This window comes from Xiphias gladius, chromosome 23, assembly GCF_016859285.1.
Source record: "Xiphias gladius isolate SHS-SW01 ecotype Sanya breed wild chromosome 23, ASM1685928v1, whole genome shotgun sequence".
Taxonomy (NCBI): Eukaryota; Metazoa; Chordata; class Actinopteri; order Istiophoriformes; family Xiphiidae; genus Xiphias; species Xiphias gladius.
This window is the reverse complement of record NC_053422.1, coordinates 13223550-13246489: the sequence shown is the minus strand read 5'-3', so window position 1 is coordinate 13246489 and position 22940 is coordinate 13223550. Positions and strand designations below refer to the sequence as shown.

The 22940-nt window shown below is 41.7% G+C and overlaps 2 protein-coding genes across 5 annotated transcripts in view; one reads left to right on the top strand and one right to left on the bottom strand.

Annotated features, from left to right (window-relative positions):
- macrod1 (mono-ADP ribosylhydrolase 1) overlaps positions 1-22940 on the bottom strand; it is a 115905-nt gene that overhangs the window by 72264 nt on the left and 20701 nt on the right. The window lies entirely within an intron of this gene.
- On the top strand, positions 18863-21061 carry flrt1b (fibronectin leucine rich transmembrane protein 1b). The gene has a single exon (XM_040119612.1). It carries the CDS (start codon positions 18863-18865, stop codon positions 21059-21061), a length of 2199 nt encoding a protein of 732 aa, XP_039975546.1.

Sequence of the window (22940 nt, the reverse complement as noted above, 5' to 3'; positions counted from 1 at the left end):
ATGAACTGTTGCCATTAAGATTTTATACTTTGGGTTACTGAAAGATAATTACAAATTATCAGTCCTCATCATTGACATTTGAGATTTTTGACAAATTGCAGTTGTTACTGTGGAGAAAATAGATCCAAAAAGGAAAAGTTTGTATATAAAATGAACCCAGCGGTAAAAGGATAGCAAAGACCAAAGATGTGATCGTCTGGATGAGGAGTTCATTTGAGGCAGAGTAATTTCTTTTTGATCCTTCTTGGATCAAAGACTGAGAAAGCTAATGGAGAGGGACAGGTATGAAAGTATTCATGAATAAATCAAGCACCTATGGCCAGGGGTTACTGATTATTTTGGGAATAAAGAGTCATTCATCATCTAATTTCTGAACATTATTTTTTTATGTTGTGTTACAGTTGTCCATTATTTATTTCACTTTATTTGCATTGTAACTACACAGAACATAAAAAAAAGATAAAGACATGAAAGAGTTCATGTTTCCCCCCAACAATAAGAAGTCAGGATTTGTGAAGAACTGTATTTGAAACGCAGAATTAGAAACAGAATTTTTTAATGGCATCAGTTTGCCACAACTGACACCAGATTGTCTACATTTTCCAATTTTGTATCAGTTTCACCACAGTTCACATCTGTTGCGGCAGTCTAAGTGCATCGCCCGCATCCAAAAAATGGTGTTGCAATGACATGTGGTGCATGTAATTCATTTGGAACTTGTGTTTTTAAAAAAGCTAAATTTTTAGATTTTGGGACTTGTACCCACTGTGACTGACTTAGCCCACTGCTTATGACAAACGGTGGGTGTTCAAATGTATTGTTTCTGTGTCTGTTGAAAAGCTTACTTATATGTAGGATAGTGTCCAATTTCCATCTTACATGTTTGTTTGTATATGTTGCAAAGCTCTTTTTTTATTTCATACTTTAGGCTGTTCTGAGATCAGCTGTGTTTTTGTAGTCGTCTGTGCTTCTTGTTGAGTGCATGTTCAACTGTCTTCAAAACCAATTAACCACTATGGCAAGGAAACTTCAATTTTGTATAACCACACCAAATTTAGACCAAATACCACAGCAATTAAGTATAATAACAGTAATAACTATTTTTCAGGGCTACAATCTGCACATGAACCAAAATCTCTAAATCTGGATCCAAACAAGCATCTGAGTAGAACCAAATACCAAAATACCACCAACTACCATGGCAACAAAGAGTAAAAAGAAAACATTGCCACACTATCTAAGCTGATCAAAGAACAAAATAAACAAGCCAATTACTGAGCCATGTTTGGAAAGTGCTACACTCACTCAAAGCATGACAAGATGGTGCCTCATTGTGAGGGCAACTGGCAGCAGTATGTGTTTGACCTGACGTATTGAATTACAATAGATCTCTCAGGTATGCAGGGGTCGTGTCCGACTCTTTGCTTGAATAAGCTTTCCTAATCACCCCATAGCCTTTTCTGGAGTGAGCTCATTGTCTCTTTATAATGAGGAACAAAGGTAAACACGCCAAAAATGGGACGATCGCTGACTGACAGACTGCCAGGGGTTGCATCGGCTTTTAGTTTCACTCACTTTACTCAGCACCAGCACATTTCACACAGAAGTTTTTTTTTTTCCTTTAAAAAAAAAGTTTAGCTCCAGTGTAATCTTTTTTTTTTTTCTCTTCCTGAGATAATGAAATGGAGACTGACAGGACGTAATAGAGAGAGAGAGATAAAGTGCTGGTGGGTGAAAGGTAAGAAAGTTTGTCAGCTGGAACCTTCAGTAACGTGCCTCAGCCTGCCCCCAGGAGGCCACACGTACTTCATATCTTATTGGATTTAAAACGACTTGTTTCGTCTGTCATCACGAGCGCAAACACAAATGCACAATGCACTCGAGGGATTCTGCTCCAAAGGTATAAGTGCCAAGTTCAACCTAGCAAGAGTTATTGTGACCTATCTAAGAGTGCCTTCTGGTGGACTGTTGTGTGGGAACGACAATGTGTGCGGGTATAAGTGTGTGTGAGAAGTGTCCGGCCCGTAAATTGCCTGCCTGTGGATACTTCCTGTGCATTCCTCATTCAGAGCGAGACGCAGAGAGAGAGAGAAAAGAGATGGAGAGAGAGTGTAAATGCTCTGAGCCGGAAAAACCCTCAATCATATTTAATGGGATTATTTATCCACGTACTGTCATGAGACGATGTGTATGCATGGTGGGCTGTGTGTGGAAATGTGTGTTTTGCTGAGAGATGGGGTATATCATAGCATCTCCTGGCACATAATATTGCAGACAGATGGATGTGTAGTTTTTTTTTTCTGTGCAAATAAATGTAATGCATTCTTCCAGTGTTATACTGATATAAAAAGCCAATATTAAAGCTGTTTATGTTTCATTCAGACACTGGCCTAGTCACATCGTCCACTGCTGATATGATGGAGGCTCCCCTCTTACCGCAACTACAGCATATGTTTTTATAAATATCATTTCTTTATTGCAGATGGCTAAGTTGAGAAATCATTCCAGCATTGTGTGGGCGGATTTTACTCACAGCTTCAGGGGTGTCAGTCTGTAAGACCTGCAATGAAACCTGCCTTACCCTGCTTTAAGAACCTGCCAACCCACCTAAAAGCTTTCATCTGTGAGAGTTTCACTGGCTTTTCAGTGTCCCATGGTCTAATTGCCATTGCAGAAGGCTTTTATGTCCTGCCAAGAATAACACGCTGGGAGAAACAGTGAGTCATTTTAAATTTGAGTTTTTATTTGCCATTAAAATGGTCAGATTCTAATTGAAAGACAGGCAATTTTTGGTAAGCCACGGCTTCAGTCAGAAAATATGAATACTCATCATTAAGCCTACATATTTGTCTAACCATAATTGGAGGTGACATGAGTGGCTGAATTAGCCGGACTCAAAGCTCACAACGCAGTGACTATATTGTCAGCACCCAAAGCTGCAGCCTTCAGAGAGCCTCCTGAGAGATAATACAGTTTATTTACTGCTTATGCATCAAAATCGTTGTGCTGTCTCTGTAGCCCACAGTGAGAGATCTGACTGTTTTAATTATTAGCTGCTGTGTTTAAAATAAAGCCGCCAGCATTTTTCATTATTTGCACCATATTTATGCAGAACACCTCCACTCTGGGTGGCCTGTGTGTATCTGGGTGGTGTGTGTGTGTGTGTGTGTGTGTGTGTGTGTGTGTGTGTGTGTGTGTGTGTGTGTGTTTCTGTATCCCTGCTCCTCCACCCTCTTTTCTTTCCTTCTCATGACTACCTTTCCCAATTTTTCTCTCTCATCCCCACTGCTGCCCTCCCTTTTCACCTCCTCGCCTCCACTCTTTAAATCTGTCCCCACTGCCACACCTCCTCCTCCTCCTCCTCTTCCTCCTCTTCTCCTGCTCTCTTTTCCTCTCTCCAGCAGCACTCTCTCTCTCAAAGTCTCGTTTACTCCCTCCTCTGCTGTTCACTCGCTCTTTGGAAACCGGCTTCCTCCAGGGCAAAAACTCTACAGCTCACTTTGTCTCCCTGTCCGCCTCCATCTATGCTCCCCTCCTTCCATCTTTTCTCTTTATCCTCTCTGTTTCACTCCTTTTCACTTCTTTTTTTCACTTCTCTCTCCCTCTGACAATAGGTTTCATCTATTGAAAATACTCATTTGCACTGCTTGCTCTCATCTTATCACTGTTGGAGTTTTGTCATGGCTTTACTTTTCAGAGGAAGTAGAAGAAGAGATGTAGAGGGAAAGAAAGGAAACACAGAAAGTAACACTCCCAGCACACACATACACACACAGATAAGGTAGCAGGAAAGGATTTAATGTAAAAAGCTTATCTATGATTTTCTTGCTTTGCAGAGATTTCCTCCAATACAACAGAACTGAACTGAAATAAACTGAACCTACATGTAAAAGGTAGGGCTGTGTGGCGATGATGATAAAATTATATTAAAACTGCCAGTGACAGAAAATTTCCACAATACGAAAATTAGAAACTTTGATATACAGTTGATAAGTTGCATTGCTTGACAAACTGCTAAGAAGCGACAGCTCAACAGTTACAACTTAAATGTAAAGAGCTGTTGTGGAGGAACAAGACGTTGGTGGTGTGGCAATACTTTGGCTTCTGAAAGTGGATGAGACAGTCCCAAATTGGACTAGAGTGACTTCACTTAAAGTCTGACACAAAACACATGTATACTGTTAATGAAGCCGAAGACCCGTTCCAACAAAGAGGAGAAATGGTACAAAAATCACTTGAAGTTGCTTTTTGTCTCCGGTGCTGTACTCAACAGTAATTAGACCCAAACCCAGGAACTAGTAGCAGAAGAGGCTCTCAGGGAAAAAACGGTTACAACAACCCGTAACATTACTGTGTGCTCTAAGGTACCGTTGAAAATGAACAATTGTAAGTGATGATTGTAACCTAAGACATGAGATCCCTGGCTGTAAATATAAGGATTTTGAATCACAGGATTTAAGATTTTTGTTTATTTTTTTACCAGGTTATTTATTTAAATAGATTTTCTGTTTGCAGTTCACACAATTCCAGGTCATTTTGCAAATTCAGAATTTCCTACTGGGGAATCTTAGGATATTCTTAAGCTAAACAAATATACTGACTTCATTTATATAATGATAAACATCAACATTAACTGATATGAAAAAAATGTATGCATTTATATATATACACATATATATACATATATATACATAATTGTATACACACATACCTTTACATATACACATGCATAAATATGTATATATATTTTGCCATTTTGCAGAGGTCTTGTAAAAGCAGTAATGAAAAAGAGATAAAGAGAAGTAAAAAGAGAGAAAACAGAGAATCTGTCATGAGAAAAGATAGAAAAGAAAATGGAGAATCAAAGGAAAGAAGAAAGAGAAAGAGAACTAGAAGAAGGGCCAGCAAATAGAGAAAGACACCAAAAAAGGAGGCAGAAAATCACAATCTAAATAGAAGAAGAATAGCGAACTGAAAGGGAAGGTGTTGAAGGAGGGTGAATATCAGAAAAAAAACATGCCAAAAACCTTCTAAATACTTTACAGATGCTACTTAACACCTTTGTGCATCCTGAAGTAGTCAGCCTACTGTATAAGAAAATTCAGAGATAATTGACCTCAACACTATTCTGAGTGAGAGGGGAGAAATGGAGGGAAGCGGGGAGAGACAGAAGCAGAGATTGTATCATGGTGTTAACTGCCATAGAGAGTAAGTGGGAGGTAGTGTAGTCACAGTGCATAATGGTGTTGCTATCATTATCACTGGCAAGAACAAAGAACACAGAGCTGGTGTGTGTGTGTGTGTGTGTGTGTGTGTGTGTGTGTGTGTGTGTGTGTGTGTGTGTGTGTGTGTGTGTGAGTTTGTATGAGTGTGTCAGTGAGAAAGAAAAAAAGGCACTACAGGTTCACGGGTCAAAAGAGCCAGAAAGTGTGTGTGCATGTAAGAGAGACTGTGAGGGTGACTGGGTCGATGTTTATTTCTGTGAGTCTGGAAAAGAATGCGGGAACCTTGCATTTTTGGGTATTTGTGTGTAAGACGTGTCCATTTTATGGGAGCAGCTGCTGATCGAGACTGGTGACGCACAAACCACGCAGGCACAGATCTGTGTTATAAAGCTGATGATACCAACAGGCTACTGAATGTTTTAATAGCATTTTTCTTGACATTTATCAGCACTGTGGCATTTTTTCCTCTCCATGTGTGCAACAGCAAAAATGCTGTAATGTTCGGTGCACTTCCTCAAATTCCTACAGTCATAGATTAAGAGATTTCGATACTTTGCTTTAAATTAATAAAAAAAAAAGGAAAAAAACAACACAAAGGAATGACATTTCACTGTGGATTACATTTTACAACCACTGTAATACCTCAAAAAACAATCTCTGGCACATCAAATGGATCAAAAATGGGATAAAAGTGATAAGAAAATTAGTACAGCACTGTCACTTATAAGCTACTTTACTGCTGTGCTAAAGCAGTGAAGCAGTGCACTTACATCTCTCTAAATACATTTGTTCCATTTCCTAGTATCTGAGAGTCAGAGGCAGACTAATGCTCAACTTACTGAGGGGGTGATATAAGGCTTGTTGTGCATGATTTTTTTTTTTCTCCAAATCTGGATGATGCACTAAGCAGCTCCAGTTTAGGTAGCATAGCATGAGTGTCCACATGTCATCCAGTAAAATTATCTGGGACAGCCACGTCCACAGTTTAAAGGATAAGGTTGGCAATATTCTATACTTCTTTTATTTTCCACAAATCCAATAAAAAGACCAAAGCCAACAAACCACATTCCTCTGTGTCCTTTACATTCAATTACATTCATTTTGGAGATGTTTATGTCTACAATAACTGAAAAAGTTCATTCAGCGTACATGGAACAAGAGCTCGATGTCATGGTTATTAAAAACAAATAAATGAGCCATACTATTACACTGGGTGACATGTATTATCATTACAATGAACATGGACACTGTAGTTTAATTTGAGTCAGTGCCACATACACCGTCCTACTGCTGTAAATACTCACTAGTGTTTCCACAACTGAAAATAGTCCCAAAAAAAAAAAACACTTTATACTCCTGTTTGAGTAACGTTTGCTAAAATCTACAGTGCCAAGCTGTTTTAGGACATTTAGCTTTTTCTAAAAAAAAAAAAAGAAAAAAAAAGAAACTGTTTTTAAAGATAAATGGGCTTGGAGTTGAGAACCACAGACAGGTTAGGGAGGTCAGAAAGGAAAGTATTGAGAAACTGACTAACCCATTGTTAGTTTTGGTCTTTTCTTTGGAATTTATTGACTTTGCCCACTGCAACTAACAGATGAGGAGTCAGAGTAGAAATTAGCAGCAAAAATAGAGCCAACCTCCAGTGTGTGTGTGTGTTACAGTTAAGTGTCCAAGTGATGCTAGAAGTGATTGAAGAAACACTGTATTGAGCCTTTCCCTCCCTTCAGATCTTTGCTGATTATCCCTGCTCTGTCGCCTCCCTCATCTCTCTCCTTCTCTGCCCCTCCCTCTCATGCTAAATGGAAGCTGTGTGTTGCCGTGTTAGAAAGCTAGTCACATCCCTCACACTCTTCTTTTTAGCCCCTCTTAGAGTCTCTCCCTCTCTCTTTTTCATTTCCCACCTCTACCTTTCTCTCTGTCTATCCTTGACACTCTCTCTCTCTGTCTTTTTCTCTCCCACTTTGCCCCTCCAGCCTTCGCTCTGTCCAAACCGACACCCTCGACTGATCGTGCCGGAGTCATGGCCTTCAGAGCCTGACAAGAATTCAGTGCCTGAACCCGTGTGTGTGCATGCAAGTGTGTATGTGTGTGTCTATATCTGTGTCTTCAAGCATAGATGAAATATGAGCTGTTAAATATGAATGCTGGGTTATGTTCTGATGCCAAGTAGTCACGTCACTCATGCATGGCGGAGTAGTAAAAATGTGCATGCGCAAATACACACACGCACACATGGAGTTCAGTGTGTATGACAAGTAGAGCTTCTGTGGTATTATTCTGCATCACATTTGCCATCCATTTGTCTGTGATACTTGCCACACACACACACACACACACACACACACACACACACACACACACACACACACACACACAAACACATGCACACAGAGGCAGGGCCTGGATTCAGGCTTCACTGACTTTAAACCTTGCTCAGGCTGACAGTAATTTCTGCCTCCAAATTACATTCCAATGGCTTCATAAATCTGCTGCCTCCTCCTCCGCCTCTTTCTCTTTCCCCCGTCTTCCTGCCTTTGCCTCTCTATCTTCCCCTCTTCTCTGCCATCCCTCCTCTCTCCCTTCTACTCCAGCCTCACTTCATTTTTCCTGTATAAACCTCTACCCTCCTCCCTCCCTCTTCGCCTCTATTTCACCATCTCTCTTTCTCCCTTCCTCTCTTTCTCCTTCCCCCCATCACTTGTTTTCTCGTTTTCCCACTCTCTTTCTCTCTGGCTCTGGCTCAGTAAATGAGAAACAGGGAGGCAGAGATGGGGAGGTTACGTGTGTGGGGTAGTTAAACAGTCACACTCAGACATACACACATAAATCCTTACAGATACATATGCACACCCACACAAACGTAAATGTACACACTCACACTCACAGATGTGCCCAAATACACAAAGAAATCTGCAAATACACACATATGTGAGCACACACCCCAAGTCAAACATCATAAACAGCACATTACGCTTTGATTGAAAGACAAACATTTGTGCTGCCATATATTTACTGTGTCTCTAAATTGATTTGTGAGGCACACACACACACACACACACACACACACACACACACACACACACACACACCCATTTACATGCATATACATGTGCACATTTGCCATTTTAATGACAGTGTTCATTTTACAGATAGTGCCTCTAGGTGAAATAATTGCCAATGTTGGGCCCTGATGGCTGGTCCAAGTGTTCTCAGGCCAGTTGTCTTTATGGGCCATGTTGGGCCGCAAGCACACCCCTCATCTCCCTCACTGCCGCTTTAACTGCTGCTCTGTTGCAGCCGACACACACACACGCAATGAAGACATGGGCATAATATGCATAAGCACACAATGTAGACACCAACTCGCGCATCAATAGTAAACACACACATACACACGGGCCGAGGAGGAGGCCAGCAGAGAACAATAGTGCCGTCTGACAATGGGGCTCAGAGGAATTCTTCCTCCATATTAATATTCAGCAGAGTGGATGAAGAGGGAGCGTGTGTCAGCAGGGACGCATGCTCATCAACCTTGCTAACACTGGGGTTAGGCAGCCACATGATTACCAAGTACTCAGACTTTGGGCCCCAGCCCGTAACTATTAATCCCTAGCTCCTACACCCTCACTTACTAGCTCCTAGCTCCCTCCGGTGCAGAGAGAGAGCACACTGCCAAGTATCACAGCTGTCACTTTTCTTTGCTTTCCATTTTCCAAATTATTCTGAACAGCCTGATGGAGAAAATGGTGGATGGCAATTGAAATTAGTCATTGTCGTTTTCCTGCCATCACACACTACAATGTTTCAAATCTTTGACAATGCAGCCAGAAGGTCATCTGGAGGAGAAATTGGAAAAACAAAAGATTTCATTTTTCCCTGTTATTTGTGATGAGAATGGCACACTAAAGAATGCACTCTTAGTTTGTTGGTTCATTAACTATAGTCTCATTCCCATAATTTTCTCTTGTCAGGGCAAAGACGTATGCAGGTAAACACACCTGTAGTGTGTTTACTTGTATACGTCTCCTCTCATATGCACGTCTCCGAACTCTCCTCTGTATATCTTCCTTCCATCTGTAAATTGTAAAAGGTGACCACTAACAACGAATAGATGAAGGCTCTTGCCACATTTCTGTATGTGTTACCGCCTTCTGTAAATCTGTAAGAATATGAATAACTTAAAAAATATGTCTACACACCTGTACACTTTTCTTGAACAGATGTGTTGAACAAAGAGTGTCCAACACAAAGCCAGTATTATATTGTTATTCTGCAGTCTCCTGTAGCCCAGAGCTCAGATGCAGACACATTATCGTTACATGTTCATATCTGTATATATTTGTTTTAATATTCGCAGTTCATTCAGTTGTATTATTACCTGCTTTCTCTGCTTTCTCAAGCAAAGAAAAGATGATAAGACTTAGGCACAGCACCTAAGCATTTCTGTGCAGCGCCTAAACTGAATGAATGGGGGAAAAAAATTGCTGAGAGTTCTCTACATCTCTGGATATAAGACAATATTATTTCTCTGAGACTTAGGTTTAAAAAATTTGGGGTAGTCCTATATTTCAGGACTTAACAATTGCATGTTGATTCACTACAACAGATATTGTTTTTGAACGGCGAGAGTACCAGTGTAACCACGGCCTTTTTGTCGCATTATATAGGTTATTTGTAGCCTTATTATGTTGCTAGGCTAGTGAGTGTTTTCGAGTCCGTCTATAGTGAGTCTTTCAGAGTTAATCAGCCTTAAAAGTGTTTCATTAGTCCAGTTTAAGTTGCAAGAGTTTCTGAAGGCTGGTGGAATCTTCTGCTGCCACATACGAAATAGATTCATGACCACTGAAAATGAGTTCTTACCATCTCCCGAGGTCTTTACTGCAGAAATAAAACAGGGAGAAGATCTGTCAATCAGCCAAGAATTACGTCTGTCACAGGTGATGAGCTCAGGAAGACAGTCTGAAAAATGCTGACTGTCAGAGAAAATAATTATGTGAGACGAATGTCCGTGACTCGCTACAGTAACTCACTCAGCTGACTAGTGTCCACTGGGAAAGTGAGCTGTCTAAAGACGGCCAACCAAACCAAAATGTTGGTATCCAGCCAAACGCTGTTACGTTGTCAGAGATGGGAGGATGAGAAAATAGCAGTTCAAATCCATTCACTGTAAGTCTCGTTTTACCAGTGCTATTTTTTATGGCGCACAGTGTAATCACTCCCAAAAATGTGAAGGATTACTTGAGGACATAGCCCTCACTTCATCAGTGAGCATATTTGTTTCTCTTTTCTTTTTTCTAATGTCTGAGGGCCCCCCCCCCCCAAAAAAAAAGCCACCATAGTGCCTAAGCCCTCCAGAAACCAAGGGAAAAGCCTGTAATATCGAATTGTTATTATACAAAGGAAAGGGAAAAACAAAATAGCGGGAGCATTTGGACGGCACAGAAGCCACAGTGAAAGTCATATACTGTAGCGTGCCTGTAGGCTGCACATAGTTTTCACTGACTGGCTCACAAGAGCAGAGTGATTTCTGTCCCCCAGAGGAATGAGTCATTCTCTGTGCTCTTTGTTATGCAGAAAAAAATAAGTACACAGAGAAGATGCAAAGTGGGGGTCAGTCAAAAATATTTTTGACCTCAACTCTATTTGGGTCAACTGCCCAAACTGTGGGGAAAAAAAACTGCTCTCTTTGTTACTGCTTCTACTCCTCACCAATGATGTGAGAGTTATGAAAAAGTAGTATGTGATAAAATAGGAAAAACATGCTGGAATTGTTTTGTAGTAAAAATAGAAGTTTTAAGTATTCAAAGGAAAATACTAAGATATTTTACACTTTATTACTGAATAACTCTACCACTCTGAATTACATTTTTCTTTATTTCCTAATGTTACCTGAGAGCAGTTACTCATTTGACGATGGTCCTCTGTAAGGACCTGAATATATGGATACCTGACATTAATGAAATAATTGCATACATGAAAAAAAGTAAATGGACTGTGACTTTAACATCTGTTGGCTAACACCTGAGATTTAGCTCTGTACACATACAAGAAATAAACTCTGACAACTGTACAGTGATGCAACGTAATGTCTGTTCTAGGCCTGCAACAAGTGTTTATTTACATACATTTCACGGATATTCAATTTGCTATCACGGAATAATAAAAAAATTGATAAATATTCACATTTTAGAAGATGGAACCAGTGAATCTTGGGATAATTCTAATATTGATCATAAGAGTTTTTGATCATTCAACAAATTGTTTGAGCTATAGTGTATTCTCATCTCTTGCACTTATTCTGAATACATATAATTACGATGAGAAACACTGATTTTGATTATGTAATTTCTTCTTTTTTTTTTCTTTCTTTTTTTTTTTAATTTTAAAGCCTGATATGCGAATTCTAATGAAGCTTTATAACATACAGTTGTTGACCTCTCTTTGATATTAACTGCCTACATTTACCAGCCTACCTATGTGGGTTGAATTTAAATATAAATGAAGGTGCTGTTATGTGAATGAGTGTGCTGCTAAGACACTTTTTATAAATTTCTAATGAGCGTGCTTTTAAAAACTGCACCTATTAACATCAAAGGGATGGAAATTGTATAAAAGATGCAATGAACTCAAAGAGCACTCAAAGCTCTTTGTGATCCCGTGAAAGACTGCTGGCTACATGTCAAGGTGTATGTATTCACCCAGATTTTGTTTAATCTCTTTCTTGGAGGTTATCAGGTATATTCTCATGTTGGATAAATGTTGGTTATTAATAAGGGAGATATTTCTTTTAACAGTGATGCAATTGCTGCAACAATGAACTGAAATACAGTTATGACTAAAAACAGCCACTAATGTTCTGTACCTTTCTCTAACCTTCCGTAAATTCTGACAGACATTGTTTTAAGATACTTCCCTCCCCTAAATGACCAGTGTCTAGCTTTTGCCTCCTAAATCCCTGCTCTGATACATGCTCCCTAATGCACCCCATTTCCTCCTTGTCCTCCTCCCCATCACACTCCCCCTTGCTAGGCTTTCTTCTGAAAATCCATCACAAAAAGTTTTAAGGACAGCCGCGGCATTATACAGGGAGAGCTTCACATATTGATGTCTAATGGGCAATGGCAGTGAGCTGTAGAAATGCTGCTGATGTTCAATATTCAAATCTTGTCCAATGCATGCAGACATTTTGCTTGCGGTAGGCAAAGATTAGTGCAGAGTGTAAGGGTAGCTTTGGACCAGACATTGCAACCAATTAAGGGGACGCGTTTTAAAACGACAGTTTCCGTTATTAAAGGTGACATCTATTGTTAATACATGACTGATGACATCCAATTATAAGTCCTCATTTGAATTATGATTTTGACTTCAAAGCCACTAAAAGCCTTGGCCTCCAAAATACTAACACAAGAGGGTTTAATTATTTTGAAGTATTAGACATCAATCAATGGATTACAAATGAGTGGAATGATAATGGGTGTAGCACTTAATAATGTTCATACACAAAGATTGCTATACATCTACACTGTCCTTGAATAGACCATTATCTCATTTCTCCTTAAATGTCAATCACAAATGCAGCACATTTTGCAAACAGTGTCTGTTTAGCATTCTGTCCCACGTCGAGCCGTTTTCATTACGCATGTTAGCCGCACTCTGCACATATAAATCAGTTTACTATGCCACAAACTGGATGTCAGTCTGGAGCTGTTTTATAAAAAGTAACAATTTACCTCACCACACACTGCCAAACTTCATCCCACAGCAACCACATAACTACCACACTTAACTGCACACCCAGTTAAGCAGAGTCCTTTCCATTTGTGGAACCAGTAAAAACACCAAACCTAAAACAAAAATACGCATACCTCACTCTGAGTTTAGGTTGTATGGTGCACAATTTACAGCCTTTTTAAATACACTTCAATGATGCATACAAGCACAGACCACAACCTGTTGACCAAGTTCTTCCCACCTACAGCGTGTGCTCTTTGAAAATGAAAATGAGGACAGCTTTATTTGTCTCTATTTGTGTTTAAGCAAACTGCATGATAATTTCCCAGTTGGCTATGTAGTCTACTTACTCTGGGATGAAGTGAACAGGCGCATGTGAGCAGCGGAGCAGCTAATGGCCTTGATGAATCTGTCTCTGTACACTCAGTATGCCTGATGAAAACCCTATATTTTCTAAAGCCACTGTTCACTGGGGGGTTTGATTCTGCACACAAGATACAGGCACTTAGCGCGTGGTGGTTAATGAAAGCTCCAAAGCTTTGTGTGAAGAAAAAAAAAAAAAAAACAGACATAAACCATGGAGTTACCGTAATGGGAGCTTAGTGTTGTGCATATTCAGTGTTGACCTTCAGGAAGTATTTTCATGAGGTACTTAATTTTAAAAAGGTATAACCATTCTGATGGGGATAATTATTTAGCCCGTACCTTTTAGTATTCTGTAGTATGTAAAAAAAAAATTAAAAAAAACGGGACGGGACGGGAAAGCAGTTCACTCATGCAGACCAGTAAAAGCAGATTTTTATTTATTTAAGCAACAAACACATATAAGCTGGTGTGCCTATATTTGAATATTTTTGCAGTAAAGTATACAAGTTGAAGTTGTAAGGTAATGCGTGATATGTGTGATTACTGAACTATTGAAGCATTATTACATTTCTTGCCATTAAACCCCTAAAATTTGGTTTGAGTTAATAGTAGAGGATACAAATTGGATCTAAACTAAGAGGCTGTTTAACACCTTGGTACATAAGTGAAAATTTGAGACCTTTCTTTGACTCTCTGACAGTTTGATCAAACAAATGTGACTTTACTGACCCCAAGGCCCATGACACAAATTCATTCCCTACTCTCTATCAGGAAACAAATCTGAAAACTTCATTCTAGAGACAATGACTCTTTGGAGATACAAAGACTTTCAGCCTACAGAATGCCTTTCATCACTGTTTCTTTTAACCTCTTAAACAAAAGTTCTCAAACTTGACTCAGCACCCACTGTGGGATCATTTTAGGTGTCACCAAGATAATTCATGGCACAAGAAAAAATGTAACTTGTGTATTTATCTGTAGAATTTGTATTTAATTGTTTACAGTTAAGGATCAGCATATGAAAGTCCAATCTTTGCTTAAAAGTTTAAAATGCTGTATTATGCATTCAGCCGGAGATGCAAAGACACAAGTGGGTGGTGATGAGCCAGAAATCTTGAGACCCCCGCAGTAAGAAATGCTACATCTGACAGTTTCATTTTAATCCTTCCCTAAACTGGAGAAGTTGATAAACTAACCGGGGACTGACACACTGGACGATTTTCATGCATCCTCATCATGCCATTCTGTAACTCTGTTTAAAGTATATTTACCAAGCCATGTTTTTATTAGGACAATTGCATGTTAAATTGTGAAACAATAACTGACAGCCCTTTCACTCCAGTAAAACAGTCCTACTAGATTTTGACAACTAGGTAAAAACAGTAATCAACAAATCATGAGCTAAAACTTAGCAATAGAAATAAATCTGTTCCATCAGCACCAGCAGTTTAATATAATCGACAATATTTTTCCACTTCATGCAACTGATTCCAATAACAAATCCATTACTTTTTGTGGACAACATACAGCCATATGACAAAAAAAATTGTAGAGCGTATTATGTACCTAATCGCTTGCCTTCAATCCTTTCTAAATCCCAAACGAAAATTCTAAGAAAGTACTTGTCTTTGCTCTTTTTTCAGGTTCGTGCTCGCTAACACTCAGCCAGCTCACCTGCTGAAGCGAACACCACTGAAGTCTACCTTTAGGATAACAGACGGCAGTCCTTTTCTACTCGACAGTGGTAGAACTTTTCACACTGAGCCACGCGAGTGGCCATCACAGCACTCCTTAGAGTGGACTACATACAGTACACACTGTCATCTGGCTGTGCTGCCTCTGAAGACGATCTGTGTGAACTGAAAAGGGAGCGATCAAACATTTAACAGAGGAGAGAGCGGCTGAAACCGAGAGGGAATCCAACTCTTGCAGCGTGTATTCTACAATCATACTGAACTGTGAAATTTATGTCGTAATATTTGTCATAATACAACCAATAATAACAGATGAAATTTTCCCAAGGACTTTTTGCTGGATTTTTGTGCCCTGCGGAAATCTCACTTATTCTCATCCCACAGCTCATTAATTAAGACAACTACCTGGCAATTCAAAGCAAGTGTAGCACGTCACAGTACTATTTTTGCATGACCCACTGCTTGCATGAATATCCAGGATTGCTTTTAACTTCCAAGAAGGACCCTTGAGCCCTTAACCATCTTCTGACTTTCTGCCAAACTCTAGCTTTTGGGTGTGGAGGGGTTGTTTCAGAATTAGGCCTCTGGACAATCATTGAAGATGACTTGAGTTGGCAGGCCTAAAAGCCCCTTGCCCAGAGAGAGAGAGAGAGAGAGAGAGAGAGCTTGGCAGTAGGACACACGCACAACACACAAATGTGGATGCCGAGGCGGCTTTGAGCCATGCTGGTGTTGCTACTTGTGGAGCCCTGGAGTACAGGCTATCATCATCCCTATCATCATTCACCCAAGCTGAGGAAGATTCAACGGCCCCAAGGAACGAGGCTACACTTCTGAACTATTCAAAGAAGCCTGGGAAACTGTGCTTAGACACACACAGATCCACAGCAACATCCTCAATCACACATATAAAGACACTAATACTCCTCTCCACAAATCCTTGAATCAGGAAAAACAAAGCTGCGGTGGACGTGAAAGGCAAAGACACTGAACAGGTTAGCAAGCCCTCGGCAATCGCCCTGGGTCGATCAGACCTCACTCACTCACTCACTCACTCACTCCCTCACTCCCTGCATTCACTGAGAACAACACACTTACATCTTACTTTCACCTACATGATAGGAAGAAAACTCAAACACACACTGGCTCTGAGCTCCAACAAAGCCTTTTATTTCAGAGCATGATTGAAATGTTAGGAGGAAAAAGAACGGCACAAAGGGAGAGGAAGCCGAACGTGGAGGCAAGAATGCTGAGGCCAAGAGAGAGTGAGAAAGAGAGTGTTTTTTTTTTTTTTTTGGGGGGGGGGGTCTGCTGCATCTAAATGAAAGAGAGGATCTAAGCCACCATAGAGGAGAGGAGAGGAGAGGAGAGGAGGTCTGGGCAGGAGGACTGAACCACAGCTTTCCTCTACGAGAGAGAGAGAGATGGGGGACGAGAGGAGGATGACAACTGCATGGACACTAACATAAACAAACCTGAGAATGGATATGATGAAAGATTATAAAGGGGAGGAGGTGATGGTGGGCGGATGGGAGAGATAGATGGCATGAAAGATAAAGATGCAGAGAGAGATGGCAGAGAGAGCCGTAACAGAGCGACAGTTGGAAAGAGTGAGAGAACGAGCCAGGGAGGGGAGAGGACAAAATCTAAGGATCATTAAGAGGATGTGTTAATAGGAAACCGTGGCATGTAGGCAAAAACACACATAGAGGTTTGTGCCAAGAGGATATTTCTGAAAGGGAAGCGGGGACAGTGTGGCACCGAAGCATATGCTAGTTGATATTCATAGAGCATTCCCAATATGGTCTCAGCTCCTACCTTGACACTCCCCCTCTTGTGTGCATGTGTCCCTCACCCTTACTTTTTCTGTCTCTCAAATGCTGGTAACGCTTGGAAATAGTTCAATTTAAACTTAAAAAAATACCATTAAGAAAAGAGAAAAATATTCTGGGTCCATGCCATACTGTGTGGCACACACTCTTTTTCACCCTTACATATCAAATACTGCCTGTGTCAAGCTGAGACAGGGGCTTGTTGTTGTTGATACAGATCTCTTTTCAAACACACAGACACAGACACAGACACACACACACACACACACACACACACACACACACACACACACACACACACACACACACACACACACACACACACACACACACACACACACACACACACACACACTTACAGGTACACAAAGTGTAGCTATTTTTATACCTACACACAGAAAAAACAACACCCAACCAATCTCTGGAACCATTCTTTTTGCAGCAAACTCAGCTGATAGTGACTTGAGTCTTCCCTGCCAGAAACTAATTCCCCTCTTTTCCTCCGACCGACTGTCCAACTCTCCATCTGTCTCCTCGCCCACCACCACCCCCCCACCCTGCCACCCCCCTCCATCTCTTCTATTGTTGCCATCTCTTGTTTGCTTTGCATGGATTTTGACTGCAGCCAAGGGGCAATTTTGCATCTAGCACTGAGTTCACATATGAACACACACACGCACGCACACACACATACACATGCATGCATGTACAGAAGGGGAGAAAAAAACACTTGCCTTTAGAGGATTTGTTTGTCAAATGTGCTGTCAAATCATGTCAGGCATTCGATGTCAGGGCACATTTTACAGCCTCAGGCTACCCAAAAGAAAGGATTCAAACAAGAGTGTGCCTCAAATGTAATTTCCACAACTTTCACCACTGTATATTATTCATATTCTATAAATAGTACATGGTGAATGTGAGTGCACAGAGATCATTTTATCTGAATTGTAAATTAATGTTATTGATGTTGGTGTCAGGGATTCACTGGGAGACAAGGCATGTAACGTCGACCGAAGAACGTATTAATGTTGCAGAAAAATGCTTCTCTGTAAAACATCTCGCTGAAAAATTTCTGGGGATTTCAGGATCGCTTTAGTGAATAATTTATACAAAATTTCACGAACATAACAAGAGAAATCATGCATTACACATGTCAGCTTGTACTGAGACTGTTCTGTATGTGAAAGCTTTGTGCTCTGTCTGTTTACTTATTTGTGTGTGCAGTTCTCAGTGTGGGCTTTGGTCATAACCTCACACAGATGCCATGGGTTTCTGAATTTACAGTCAGGAACCTCTGAATGTCTGCTTTTCTATTTCAAGTCACATGTATTTCTTTATAATTTCATTTGAGGGTCAGATATAGTGCAGTCACAACAAGTTTAGTACTTCTGTTGTCTTCAAAGCTATCAACAGCACTGTGGGCAATTAATCTGATTTCCTTCTCCCCGATCTCGCCTCCATTTTAGTTTCATGTCACTCACTCCATTTCAGTTAATCTCCCCGGAAAAAATTCTTCCTCACTTATTTTCTTTCCATGCAACTGTCACTGTCCAATTTTCTCCATCTCTGTTGTCAGTTTGCCCTCTCTGATTCTTGTAATCTTTCTTGCTCACTCACTCCAGCCCTCATTACGCTCTCTGCCTCTAAATGTCCATTTGTCTTCTGCTTGGTCGCGCTGACCCACATAATAGTTGACAGGCCTTCTAAATTACATCTGACTTTTCAATCGGCAAATCTTCTTCACTTTAGAGATAAAAGTAATTTTTACAGTTAACAGCAGTTAGAAAATACAGCACTTTAATCAGGCAATTTTAGAGAAAGAGGTTAACTGTGTGGATTTTCCTGAACTATATTTATCTAAAACTTCTGTCCTTTTGCCAAAAACTTTTTCTACTTTCTCTTTTGAATGTAATGAGAAACCGCTTTGATTTTAGAATCAGTGAATTACTGCCTTTGTACTTGTTTTAATCCAGTTTCCCATTTCTTCTCTTTCAATAAGGAGCTGTGTACCAACATGGCAGCTGAGAGTCTTGCTGAGCTCCGGGATTGGCTTTTTCTGCTTCTCCTGTGCCTCACCTTATTGGCTGAGGTGCTGGAACTGGCGGCAGCGGCAATTGCCATGGAGACGGGCGAGGGAGATGAGGGCATTGTTTGTCCCTCAGTCTGCCGCTGTGATGAGGGTTTTGTCTACTGCAACGACCGTGGCCTCAGCATAATTCCTCCACTACCGTTAACGGCTGCCATCCTCTACTTGCAGAGCAACCGGCTGAGTAACGCCGGGCTGCCTCCGTCACTGGAACGCAGCACTTCTATACGAGTGATTTACTTGTATGCCAACCAGTTGGATGAATTCCCTATACATCTGCCGCCTTCGTTACGGGAGCTCCATTTGCAGGATAATAATATACGAACGTTACCGCGGTCAGCTCTGGCCAAATTACCATTACTAGAACGTTTACACCTGGATGATAACTCTATATCTACAGTTAGCATCCAGGAGAGAGCTTTTTCTGGGACTCCACGGCTTCGACTGCTGTTTCTGTCTCGGAACCACCTGTCAAGCATCCCTGCAGGCTTGCCAGCTTCCTTGGAAGAGTTGCGACTAGACGACAATAGAATTAGCACCATCCCCACACATGCCTTCCGGGGGCTCGCCTCACTGCGACGTTTGGTCCTGGATGGGAACCTGTTGGCCAACACACGCATTGCAGACGACACCTTTTCCCGTCTCTCCAACCTGACTGAGCTGTCACTTGTGAGGAATGCCCTGCAGTCACCACCTGTCAACCTGCCATCAGCTCACCTAATACGACTCCATTTGCAAGACAATGGAATGACCCACATACCAAGGGGGGCGCTGGATGGGATGCGGCGGCTACAGAGGCTGGACCTGTCAGGGAACAATCTGACCACTCTCCCCCGAGGACTTCTGAAGGACACAGAAAGCCTGGAGATGTTACTGTTGCGGGGAAACCCCTGGTACTGCGGCTGCAACCTTCGCTGGCTCCATGCCTGGCTGCACGGCCGGGGGGCAGCAGTGACAGTCAGAGGTCTGACCTGTCAGGGGCCTGAGCCTGTAAGGGGCCAGACCCTGAGAGACCTAACCTCCCTGATTGAGCAGTGTGAAGGCTCCCCTGCTGGTCCAAGTACTGGACTCGGAGTGAACCCAGCAGAAAAAGAAGGAGGAGGTGAAGATGGTGTTGGAGGGGGCCAAGCAGTGGCTTCAGTCCCCCATGGCAGCACCACCACTACCTCTCTGTTGGTCCCCACACAGGGTTCCCTCTTTACCCTGCGAGCCAAGCGGCCAGGCCTTGTTATGCCTCTGCCTCCCAGTGAAGGGGGACAGGTATCTGGAGAGGCCTTGGAGCTGACTGTAAAACCTCTCTCTTCGGACAGTGTACTGGTCAGTTGGCTGTGCCCACAGCCGGCACCCTCCTTTCGCTTGTCATGGCTGAGGTTGGGTAGCAGTGCAGCTCTTGGTTCAATAACAGAGACTTTGGTTCCTGGAGAGAGAAGACAGTACCTCCTTACCCAGCTCACCCCACGCTCACATTACCTCATCTGCCTGCTGCCACTACGACAGGAGCCCTCCTTTGGGGGTTCTAGCATGGGTTCATCTCGAGCTGGCAGCATGGACACGGACAATAAAGACTTGGCTCCGGCCTGTGCTCAGATAGAGACTGGAGAAGCTCTGGTCAGCTCAGGAGGGGAGGGGTCAGATAAAGATGGACAGGACTCAGAGCTAACAGCCCTGCCATTGGCTGGGATCATAGGGGGTGCCACAGCATTGGTAAGCCTATTGTTAATATTTGGCATCTTCTGCTGGTATGGACAGAGAGCAGGTTACATGTCCGGGGACTCAGGCTCATACAGCAGAGGCCGGGGTGGAAAACATTTTGATGACTATGTAGAGTCAGGCACCAAGAAAGACACTTCCATCTTAGAGATCAGGGCCCCTCCTGCAGGGTTTCAGATGACAGCTATGGCCCATCAGCCACTTCAGCCGAAGCTGGAGGATGTCACCTACATCCACACCATTTTCCCCTCCTCTTCCTCTTCCTCCCAAGCTAACGGGACCTACCGGAGCACCCATGGAGCTGGCAGCCTCAACGGCACCATCCTCAGCCAAACCAGCCACCATCATGTCACTTATGGTACCAACCGTGGCTACAGAGAGGGTGGCATCCCCGACATAGATTATGCCTACACGTGATGATACAGGGACACACTCCCTGAGCCACGAATGCCAGGCGCCATTTCTAAGGATGACGACCCTTGGCTGGTGGCCATTTTGTCCTTGGTTTCCAAAGTACCCTCTGTGCCTCTGCTGGTTCAATTATGATTGGTTTGCTAAGTAGAAAAGACTGATTTCAGCTATGTTGATTGGACATTGCTATTGAGTGACAGAAGTAACAGTCCTACTATACTCTGCTACTGTATAATACGTTATACAGTAGGCCCTTCTTTCAGCGCTACTTATAGTTATAAATGGTTACATTTTCTCTTTTGGATATCTCAGTGTCTTTCAAACCTACTGTTCTTCTCAGCTCATAATAATACACAGTAACTTATTTGAGGTTGATATACTAGGCTTAGCCGATTTAGCAGGAGATATATTTATAATATGAGGAAAAGGCACTTGATGTGTATAGATATAGCTCTCATATCTTCCTACCAACTGTAAGCTCTGTGCTGTATAGATAAAAAGGGATGACAGAGGGAGAAATCAATGGTTGTTATAACCCACAGATGACAATGCATCATAGTTGACATGAAAAGATGTGTTCCTAGCCCCCTCCTTTCCTCTGGTTTACTCCCCTGCTTTTTAATTTTTACTCCTTTCCGCCTCTTCTTTTTTTTTGGCAGAGGCTCTTTCCTTTTATTTCTCTCATGTCTTTTGTGGTGCCGTGAGCAGAGGACGACTTTGTTCTCGTCAAGGGAGCTGACAGCAGTGATAACAGTTCTGACAGAGACGGGAGACACAAACCACAGCATGGGAAGACTAATGAGAGGGGGAGACAGAGACAGCAAGAGAGTGGGGGGTGGTGGATAGATGGATGGATAGAAGGGGAGAACATAAAAGAATACATGGGGAGAGAGAGAAGGGTGCCGTTTTGGGCATAGGGATGCTGAGAGAGGTGTGTTGGCTTAAGGCAGAGAGCGAGGACAGGAAGGGCAAGGAAAAAAGAAAGAAAAGTGAAAAAAGGGCGCGTGTCAAATGCAGCGGGAGGAGGTAAAAAAGCAGACAAAAGGAAAGGAAGATGGGGGATCGAGGAGAGCGCAGGCTGGATAAAGAAGAGGAGTGACAACTGGAATAATGTAACATCATCATCCAAAAATGGCTCAAGTTTTACCCACAGGGTATCCATTACTGCACTCAGCAAGCAACAAGCTCAACACTTCCTTCAAGGACTGATGTTTTCAGTTGCCTGAGATTATTACAAGTCAAAGACTCATTAAAGAAAATGTTTGGGGAGCTTCCACCTCATGTATCCCAAATCTTCATTAAAACGAGGACCCCTTTACACGCCACATTTCATGATTTCAGAAATGTTGGTACGACAACATGAGGAAAAGAGGCATGGTAAGACAATCAGAGAAAAAACAAAAAAGTAAAATGATTGCCAAGACCACAGGACAAACGACTAGCTCAGAAGAACGGCTGTTGAACATCTTCCTCGCAGAATTTAGAAAAGGTACTGCATGTACCCAGTATCTTTTGTGGTCTGGTCTCATTATTAAATTACCTTTGCAAATGAAGAGCGAGAACCCTATTCATATATCTTTTAATAGTAACCCATTATCTTCTAGAGGCTGGTTAATTTTTTTTAAATGAAAATGAAAATTTAAATAAAACATTTTAGCAGCTAATAATCTTTTGGTGGAAGTCAGAACTACTGTGGTCTAATCACTGTTTGCAAAAATTCACTCATCACAATACATATTTTCAATCTTAATAAAAAAATTGTCACTGTTTTTATTGGTATTTAAGGGAAAGTTCAATATATAAGACGGTACGAGTGGGCAATATGGGTAAAACTGCTTATCACGGTATATGTAATTTTATATAGTACTTGCAATATATTGATTGG

Excerpts from the sequence above, each read along its gene's own strand:
- flrt1b (XM_040119612.1), top strand. The coding sequence starts at position 18,863 with ATGGCAGCTGAGAGTCTTGCTGAGCTCCGGGATTGGCTTTTTCTGCTT.